Genomic DNA, 10,232 nt, shown 5'->3' with positions numbered 1-10,232 from the left:
GGCGCCGAATGGGGGCGGGGCCGAGGAGCGGCGGGCCAGTGGCCAGTCGGAACGGGGAGGGAGGGGGCGGGCGTTGTGGTGGAACAAAGAGGCGGTCCCGCGTCAGTTGGGTCCGGCCCCTGGCCCTCGAAGATGGCGCTGCAAGGAAGCGGCGCGCGGGCGAGAGGGGGGCGGGGGGGGGCCCGGCAGGGAGTGCGATGGGTATTGTTTCACCTGAAGAAATGAAAGCAGCATTTTGGGAATAAACGAGCCCTCAGTCGTACTGTAAAAGCATTCTGTGAGCCGGGCTCCTTAAACGGCTGTTTCTAGGTTTTGGCCTACTGGGACTTCCTGAAGCCTGTTGTACTTCGTAGGCCTACATGAGACTGATTTGCGACCGTTCCTTATAGCGAAGTGAGGAGGGTAACGCGACAGTGTCCCTCGTCCTTCTCAGGGGGCCGATAACGTCTCTGGGCTAATTCTTAGCCGAAGGAGGGAGAGCTTTTGTTCCGGGGGCGCTTGGCCAGGAACTCTCCCGTGTCCAGCGCGGAACCTTGAGTGTGAGGCTCTTGTTTCCTTGGAGAGCGGGGCCAGCCTCACTCGGTCTCGGGGGGTCATACGGACGGCTTTCGGCGGCGGACTCGCGGAGCGTGGAGGCATCGCAGAAGGCAGGTGAGGGTCTTACGGTGGGCGTGAAGCGGGGATGTCAGAGGTGACTCTGTGGCCGTTTTTGCCTGCATGCAAGAACGGCGGGCTTTCCTTGCTAAATGTTCCGCTACATTTCCCGGGTGGTTTAGCTCAGGAAACTCCTGGACTAGCAAACGAAAGGGCATCCGATTCGCGCACCCTTATGCCCTGGGGCCTCTCATTTTAGAAACAGGGCACAACTATTCAGCTAAACCAGGCAGCATTAAAAGCTTAGGTTAGGGTATACAGGGTGGTATGGCGAGTACTGCTGGCGTCCGTTGTCGTCTGTTGGTTATTAATATGCGCGGAAACTGTCGACTTGAGGAAGAATTCTCTCTCAATTCCGTTGATAGTCTGGATATAGCTGCATAGTGATAGCGCTGTACTTAACTTTTGCCTGTTCTTTTATGTATATTCACATGCCACGTCTAGTGTGTTATTTATTCACAGTTTCAGAAGACTTACTGATCGACTTCTGTTCTGAATTTGTAAATGTTCTTGGGTGAACATTCCATAGTTTTTCATTTGGTATTTCCAATTAGAACTAAGTTGTTTCCTCAGATTCAAGTTTTCCTAAAGTTGTCATTTATTTAAAACATTTCTAGTCTGCTCTTTATTACTAAAAGTAATCCTTTTAAACTTACAAGATAGTGTAAAAGCCAACAATAAATAATGGACTTGGTGACTAGATGGTGCAGAAGCTAAAACTTCTGTCAAAATTTTAAGATTATAAACTAATTTTCTATATGATTAGGATTTAGTAGTGATACCTTTTGAGTTTTCAAAGTATTTCATGTATGCTATTTCAGCATCCCCTACAACAACCACGGAAAATAGGCTAATATTCCCATATTGCACATGGAAGATGAGTTGTTAATGGCTTTCTTAAGGCCACCTAAAGAGCTTATTCCTGAACCAAGGGTTTTTGTTGAATGGGCATGACTGCCATTGTCATCTCTGCTTTTTAGCCAGCTCTGGAGTACATTTCAAAAAAGCTTTCCATGGTGCTAAGAGTATGCGTGTGCAGATGGGTGTGCACTCCCTATTTGCATTTAAAGAGAAAAACAATCTGCTTCTAATTGGATACAATATACCAGTACTTATTACACTCAATTAAAAAAAAAAAAAGATTGAACTAGGGGAATGTGATACCTGTTTCTTATTTATGAGGCAGGGATTATCCTCAGACTCTGTGCCAATAATTCTACTTAAGGTAATAAAGTTAAGCATATACTCTAATCTTAGTAGCTTTGGAAAATAAATTAAGCCAACATGTATGCTCGAAAAATATTTCATTTCCTTTTGTTACAGATGGAAGCAAACAACATTAATCAGGGATTGAAAGCACTATTTTCATTTAAATAAAAGTTTGTTGGAAAGCAAAAGATTCTAGTTTTCTGTGAATATTATTATGGCTTCATCCCTCAAGATTTTGGATGCTGCCTGTCTTCTAAAGAAATGTCACTGGCAAAATGGCTTGTGTCCCTTGTTTAGACCTCTTGTTGATAGTTGCAGTCTAAAATGGTACAGTAGCTACAGGAGACCAGGGACACCTCCTGACAGAACCCCACCTTGGAAGAAAATAGACTTCAGCTTTCAGAAGGGAGTGGAAGGAATCAAGACACATTTTGGACGATTAGTGAAAGAAGTAACTGATCATGTGAAAGGGCCTGAGGGACGTCCACTAAAGCAATACATGCTGGAACAGACAAAAGTGGCTTGGGAGTTTCGTAGTCAAGAAGACTTGGAAAAATGGGTAATCTCATCTGATGTTGAAATTGGAGGGAAAAGTGAAATCTATATGCAGCTGGGCAAGAACAACCAGTCTGCTTTGGTGTATGGGAACATTAATACTACAGTACCTCGTGATGGTGAGACCAGGTATAGTGGTTACTGCTCCATGAGATCTAAACCTCGACTGGTGAGTATATATTATAGTAATAGTCATTTTGCTTCAAACTAGGAGCACTATTTAAGCAGGAGTGGAATTAGTTTTTAGTGATGAAAGCTCTTTATATATAGAGAGAGTGTGTGTGTTACAAAAGTTCAGTGGTACCTTGGGGTGTGTACGGGATCTGTTCCGGAGCCTCGTTTGCGTCCTGAAGCGAACGCAACTTGCGTCTGCGCGTGCGTGGGTTGCCTTTCTCCACGCATGCGCGTGACGTTATTTTGACTGTCTGCACATGCGCGCGTGGTGAAACACGGAAGTAATGCGCTCCGTTACTTCCAGGTCGCCGCAGAGCGCAACCCAAAAATACTTAACTTGAAGCACATTTATCCCGAGGTATGACTGTACATACATTGTCTCTATTTTCAGATCATAAAGTCCTTTCTACAGATCAGTTATATTTGATATAAAACATTACTGTTGTATACAGTGCAGTTGTACCTTGGATCCCAAACGCTTTGTGAGGCGACCGTTTTGGCTCCCAAATGCCACAAACCCGGAAGTGAGTGTTCTGGTTTGTGAATGTTCTTTGGAACCCGTACATCCGACATGGCTTCTGCAGCTTCCAATTGGTTGCAGGAGCTTCCTGCAGCCAATTGGAAGCTGTGCCTTGGTTTCTGAACGTTTTGGAAGTTGGAACGGACTTCTGAGGTACAACTGTATAAGGCAGGCAAGTCCAAAGTCTGTTTCAGGGGTTTAGTCTGGCCCCTGTGGCAGTTTATTTCCTGGGGTAAAAATCCTAAAAAAAACCTCAACAACTTCAACCCTAAAAAAAGCTCAACAACCTCTATCCTTTAAAAAAGTCAACAACTTTGGTCGGCCCTCACGGTCCTTCATTTCATCAAATCTGGTCCTCTTTGAAAAAAGTCTGGACACCACTGGTATAAGGGGAGGAGGGTATTTGTTGCTGGTCTGTGCGCAACAGTGTTTGCTTAATGTACAGATATATTAAAATTGTACAGACCTTGATTTATAGAGCATGCTCAGCATTGTGTAGTCAACCAAACACTCTTCCTGCTGCCACAACTGTGAATACAGTATACAAAAATGCCATTTTAAAGATATGTCTTTTGAGTTCTATGTGTTAGGACATGCGTCTCAGTTTTTGACCAAGTTCTACTCCAGCTTATTTTTATCACTTTTTGAAAAAGAATAGTATGTTTGAGGCATGTTATTCAGTCACGCAAATTACCGTATCTTTCGTCCCATAGGACGCTCTGTCCCATAGGACGCACCTAGTTTTTTTGGGGGGAAATAAAGGAAATTTCCCCCCCTTTATTTCCCCCCCAAAAGCAGGTCGGGGAAACTGAACCAGGTCGAGGAACAGCGGGATGGCGGCGCTGCGCCTCCCTGCTGTCCCCCAAGCTTGTGGGGCTGGCCCATGTCTGCCCGGCACGAGGGGCGCTCTGCATCAGGGCGCCCCACCCCCCGGGCGGCAGGCTGCTATCCGCAGCGTGGGGAGCCCTGCGGGGGACTCCTGCAGGGCTCCCAACACGCTGCAGATGTCTGCCCGGCGCAGGGGGCGCTCTGCTTCAGGGCGCCCCTCGCGCTGGGCGGCAGGCTGCTATCCGCAGCGTGGGGAGCTTTGCGCGGGACTCCTGCAAGGCTCCCCACGCTGCGGATGTCTGCCGGGCGCGGGGGGCGCTCTGCTTCAGGGCGCCCCTCGCGCTGGGCATCAGGCTGCTATCCGCAGTGTGGGGAGCTTTGCGGGGAACTCCTGCAAGGCTCCCCACGCTGCGGATGTCTGCCGGTCGCGGGGGGCAGCAGGCTGCTATCCGCAGCATGGGGAGCCTTGCGGGGAACTCCTGCAAGGCTCCCCACGCTGCGGATGTCTGCCGGGCGTGGGGGGCGCTCTGCTTCAGGGCGCCCCTCGCGCTGGGCAGCAGGCTGGTATCCGCAGCGTGGGGAGCCTTGCGGGGAACTCCTGCAAGGCTCCCCACGCTGCGGATGTCTGCCGGGCGCGGGGGGCGCTCTGCTTCAGGGCGCCCCTCGCGCTGGGCAGCAGGCTGCTATCTGCACCATGGGGAGCCTTGCGGGGGACTCTTGCAGGGCTCCCCACGCTGTGGATGTCTGCCCGGCGCGAGGGGCGCTCTGCTTCAGGGCGCCCCTCACGCTGGGCGGCAGGCTGCTATCCACAGCCTAGACATCCCTGCGGGACCTCCGGCAGGGCTGCCTAGGCTGCGGATGTGTTCCCGAAGCGCCGGGCACTCTGCTTTCAGGACACCCGACGCTCCAGGAAGCAGGCTGCTATCCGCAGCCTAGGCAGCCCTGCGGGACCTCCCACAGGGCTGCCTAGGCTGCGGATGTCTTCCTGATGCCTGGAGAGCGAGAGGGGTCGGCGCGCACCGACCCCTCTCGCTCTCCAAGCTTCAGCAAAAGCCTGCATTCGCCCCATAGGACGCACCCAGATTTCCCCTTCATTTTTGGAGGGGAAAAAGTGCGTCCTATAGGGCAAAAAATACGGTGCATGGATAGTGAGTAAAGCATAAGGCATAAAGCATGATTTCCTCAAAGCCTTTACCTACTAATGTTTAATTATGTGCTTCTTAAATAAAACTAAATGTAAATACCTTAAAACATGGTCTTAAATGTGAATTTGTAATGTAATTTTATCTTCCCTTCCAAAATCTGGTAAAATTGTATATATTTATTTAACTTCCTGGAAGAACTAAAATTCATTAACAATACAATAAAAGTGTGTAAACGTGTTCAGAGTGCACTGAAGCAGCTTAGTTGGGATGGGGAAGTCAAATTTGACTCGGTGGAAGGCTTAGAACAGAGCTTTTCAAATTGTGCATTGCGACATGTTAGTGTGTTGACTGCAGTGTACAGATGTTTCATGCAAAAATTCTCCTTACGCTCCTCCTGGGGCTGGGAATGGGTTAGTTTGCTAGTAAAACTGAATTACTATGTCACGAAATGATGCATGTCTGAAAAATGTGTCACCAACATGAGAAGTTTGGAAAGCTCTGGCTTAGAGCAATATCTTGTATTTTGGTAGGTGGCTTTTGATCGAAAGAAGCCTTATGATTGGTCAAATTTCAATACCCTGGTCCTGCGTGTTCGTGGTGATGGTAGACCCTGGATGATAAACATCTATACAGACCCATACTTCTCTCATCAGAAGGATGACATCTATAATTACTTCATGTTCACACGTGGGGGCCCGTATTGGGAGGAAATCAAGGTAATACAATGAGTATTTCCATAAGTGTGTAAAAAATGTATTACTTGTCATGTGGAAAATAAGCAACTGAAGGACCTCTGGCTTACCAGTAATAATTGTCCAAAATTCAATAGACATGGGCTGTTATTATTAAAAACATTTCATCCCACTATTCAGCCAAAAAAAGGTTCCCAGAGTGAGTTACAGGTATGCTCACAGTCCAAGAGACAACATAAAAGGAAAAGGAATAAAAAGCGGGAAAGCAAGCTCAGGCTATAGAATTCTTGTAGGGATCAGCTGGAATGGAAAGCTGTAAAGAGGAAAAGCCAAAAGTTCCAGTTTTTTCACCAAAACCTATGGAAACGATCCTGCAGTTCCATCTTTCCCACTTTTATAGTCTGATAGAATGGTTGTAAATAATGATAGCTGAGGGAGCTGGTCTCTCAGCGGACCTGATAAAGAGGCCCTACAGTCCCATCTGTCCCTCTTCTGTAGTTTAAAGGAAATGTAAGCTGACAAACTATTTATTTAAATCAAATAATATGTAGGGCACAGAAAATAAGTCCAAATGGATTTTTTTAGGCTTTACAAACTTAAACATGTAGAAGGAATAATTATAAAAGTGAAAAACAGAATGATTTTATGGGTACCTCCACACCGGTTTCAGGCTTTAAAGTTTTAAGCGTTTGAGAGATAAGTGGAAACCCATAGAAGGCTGCTGAAGGTAAATGGAGGCAGTTTCGAGATAAATAAACTCATAGTTGTGAGGGCGGCTAGTCAAGGTGCTGGGATTTGATAGTCGGCTGGATGAGGGCCAGTAAATGAGGCGGAAACCTGACAAGATGGAGGTTCTGTAGGTAGCTGGTTTGTGTCCAGGAGTTAGGTGTATAATTTATACATGAGGTTGCACCCACCCTGAAAGAACTGGTTTTCTGTAGTTTCCATTCATTTTTGCAGCAGGTCTATATCTATTTAGCTAGGTATTTTAATGTTGGCATTTTAGTCTTCTCTTACTGTTTTTGGTTACTTCTTATTGTTTTACGATGTTTTCTGGTTTTGTGGTATGCTTAAGTTTGTTTATACCTATTTGTATCATGCCCTAGTACCTGTATGGATTAAGGGCAGTCCACACATGCGGGTGGCGCTGTGGTCTAAACCACAAAGCCTAGGGCTTGCCAGTCAGAAGGTTGGCGGTTCGAATCCCTGCGACAGGGTGAGCTCCTGTTGCTCTGTCTCAGCTCCTGCCACCCTAGCAGTTCGAAAGCACACCAAAAGTGCAAGTAGAGAAATAGGGGGAAGGTAAACAGCGTTTCCATGCGCTGCTCTGGTTCTCCAGAAGCAGCTTAGTCATGACCCGGAAAACTGTCTGTGGACAAACGCTGGCTCCCTCAGCCTATAGAGCGAGATGAACGCGCAATCTCAGAGTCAGTCGTCCACGACTGGACCTAATAATCAGGGGTACCTTTACCTTACAAATTTTTAAAATAATAATAGCTAATTAAGCATATAGGTAGCCTGTATGTATGTACAATTGTATCTTCTTTGCAGACTTCAGCAAACTATTGACAAGGCTATTTTGGGAGATATGTATTTGGCACAGGAGTGACTGTAGTCACATGGAGTTGTATTTTCAGAATTATTGCTTTCAGTTATTTTTCTCCTGATTTGCAGGCTAAGCATTGTGAAACTATAACAGCACTTGCATAGTTAATAGTAATATGGTTTTAAAAAACGAAGCTTTATTGAAAAGTATTCTGCTACTACTGCATCATGAATGCAGCATTATTCTGTTGAGTTTATATAGTGTTGAAAATCTCAAGTGTTAATATGTGTCTTTGTCATGCAGATTTCCATTTACCTGTGGTAATTCCTCCTAGACAGATAGCTTGACCAATCCTTCATTCTAGCTGCTCCATAACTTATTTTGTTCTTTTAAAGATCTTCCTGTTCTTGTACATAACTGTGCTTTCAGTTCTAATCAGTTGAGAGAATGCTGCATTATCCACAAGTGACAGGGATTATAAATAGTAATGGGTAGGAAAAAACTTAGCTACATAGCCATCCCAGTGTGAGTACACACACATACATATATATATACACACCTGCTTTGTATTCAGAGCCAGCACCACTATGAAAATCACAATATGAAATTATGAGCTGCATGAAGGCACTTGCTACCAGTTACCTAAAATATGCTTGCTTCTGACTAAAGGGAGACGGGGGAGGTTATTGTTGTTGTTTTAAGTATTTACTTGTGTTTTTATCTTGTATTTTATTCTGTGAACAGCCCTGAGATCTTGTGAAGAGCAGTATATAAATTTAATAAACAACAATAACAAATAATTTCTTATTGGCAGATTCCATTTTCTAAGTTCTTTTTTACAAGCCGGGGGAGAATCCAGGATAACCAACATGCACTCTGGTTAGATAAGGTAAATATTCTTGCACTTAAATCTGCTACTTGAAAGTGCAAGATTTTAACTATATGGTCCAATGAAACAAGTCCGCAAATTGTATGCTGATGGTGCTCTTTCGGAATTTCCCTCCATACCCCATCCTCTTTAGACTAATTGTGAACTGCAAAGAACTTTTGAACTGCAGAACACCCCTGCTCTACAGAGACAAATGACAAAAGCTTTCAGTGCTTTATACAAATTCCATGTTTGAAACCTGCACTTAGCTCTTGGCTAACTTGTAGAGCTGCCCTGTTGCTCTCCAAGAAAAAGTGCAGGGAGCTTATGCGCTCACCAGTGCCAAGTCCTTCAAGTACCTTCCCAGTGAAGGCCTACAGCAGAACCAGAGAAATTGAAAAGTCCCAGGAGGGCTGTACCTGAACTAGAGTATGTGATGAGAGGAACTCTTCTCATACGGGTCCTTCTTTCCTGTTGGAACCTCTGCTGTAGAATCAGAAGAGAAGGCAAAGCTGGAGAACCAAACGTAGGGTTTGGCTTGGAGTTTGTTGTAGTTTTAGTGACTGTTGATGTGTGCAATGAAGCAATACCAGTCTGTATTGAAATTGTCCTGTTTCTAACCTTTGTTAGCTTCTCAGCCAAGGCTATTTGCCATACATTTGTATACTTTCTAGTTACCAATAAACCAAGACCAGTTTTCTGATTATAAGCTGACAATCAGTGACCATTAAAAAATATGAATGGATCTTTGTAGAGAAATGTTCTGGCCTCCACAAGTCTGTTAATTCGAGGAATAATTTGGAAAATGCCATTACAAATTATGCATTGTTGTTGTTTTTAAACAGATCAGTACCTTAGGATTCACCATAGCTGACCAAGTAAATGGTCCATTTCAGCTGGAGATTGACTTCATTGGATTGTTCTATGATGCAGCCCATTCAGAGGAAACTGCCTATGAGCTATATGAAAGAAATCCCAAGAATCCCAAGAAGTAGAACTTACTGAACATTTGGAGGACTGCTATTCATCTGAAACTGGAAACTTCCACCATCCCTCCCCCCCCCTTACACAAAATTTGCAAACAGCAGGGGGAGGGGAAAAACCGTGGCCTGCTAAAATAGCATGTGGAAAGACAGTAGTAGCTGAAAGTTAATGGCTTTCAAGGATAGGTGACTGGATGCATTCTAGTGGTTTACTAAGTTGGAATAAAGTCAACAGGTCAAAGGTCTAAAATTACATTGAAATATCCATTTCACTTGAAGAAAAAGAAGCAAGTATTTTATGGGAAACGAATAGCTAACTAATGAGTGATGTAGAAGGCTTTGGGGGCTTGTGTGTTGGGCTACCTAATAAATTTCTACCCTAAACTCATTTCTGGCTACTGCATTCTTTGTGACTGTTTTTTGTAGCTACCAGCCATCACGGGTAGGATGAGCTAATTTGCAGACATGCCAAAGCTTGTTAGAAATGGGTCCCAATGAGTGAGATCAAAAATGCAATCCATGCTGTGACCAAAGCCACTAGCGTGCAGAGATTAGTTGCAATTCCATTTGGAGGGAGTAAGAAATTCCTTTCTGACCTTAGTCTGTCCCATTTAGAAGCCCTTCATTGGAAGAGGCTTGCAAAACAAGCTACACATGCAATAGCAGAAAGCGATCCTCTTCCATTCCGTTTAGGTGGGAAGAATCTGTGTGTTATCAGAACTCTTCATAATGGAGTAGAAAACAGGGAAGTGTGCACCTGCTATCAGTCAAATGGAAGGACAATACCACTAGGGACTATTCCTTCAACCCTCCTCGTCTCTACTATGTCCTGCCTGTGACTAAAGCCTTTTTGGTCAAATCATGATGAGTTCTAGATGCCTGGGCCTCTGAGGCTTTCTTGGTGGTGGTACCCCATAGAAGGAACACACTTCCCTGCAGGCTGGTACCAACATCAATTAATTTTGGAGCAAGGTGAAAATGTTTTTCTGCAACTTTTGAAGATCAGCCTTGACTGAAGACATTTAGGACAGGTGGAAGAACATGTTTTAGTAGTTTTT

The 10,232-nt window shown here is 44.9% G+C and overlaps 1 protein-coding gene across 2 annotated transcripts; it reads left to right on the top strand.

The window, feature by feature from the left end:
- The first annotated feature begins 107 nt into the window (after positions 1-107).
- On the top strand, positions 108-9,562 carry NDUFAF1 (NADH:ubiquinone oxidoreductase complex assembly factor 1). 2 transcript variants are annotated; one of them, XM_081209958.1, is made up of 5 exons: positions 108-647; positions 1,978-2,587; positions 5,616-5,801; positions 8,138-8,212; positions 9,037-9,562. In XM_081209958.1, the coding sequence occupies exons 2-5, from the start codon at positions 2,078-2,080 to the stop codon at positions 9,184-9,186; spliced, it is 921 nt and encodes a 306-aa protein (XP_081066084.1). In that variant the 5' UTR covers positions 108-647; positions 1,978-2,077; the 3' UTR covers positions 9,187-9,562. The 2 variants fall into 2 exon arrangements, with proteins under 2 accessions (XP_081066084.1, XP_081066083.1); XM_081209957.1 differs by having other exon boundaries at positions 109-651.
- Positions 9,563-10,232: the final 670 nt, after the last annotated feature.

This window comes from Podarcis bocagei (genome assembly GCF_964188305.1).
Source record: "Podarcis bocagei genome assembly, chromosome: 1".
In the NCBI taxonomy this organism is placed as follows: Eukaryota; Metazoa; Chordata; class Lepidosauria; order Squamata; family Lacertidae; genus Podarcis; species Podarcis bocagei.
Note: the sequence above shows the minus strand (reverse complement) of the source record. Positions and strands in the feature narration are given on the sequence as shown.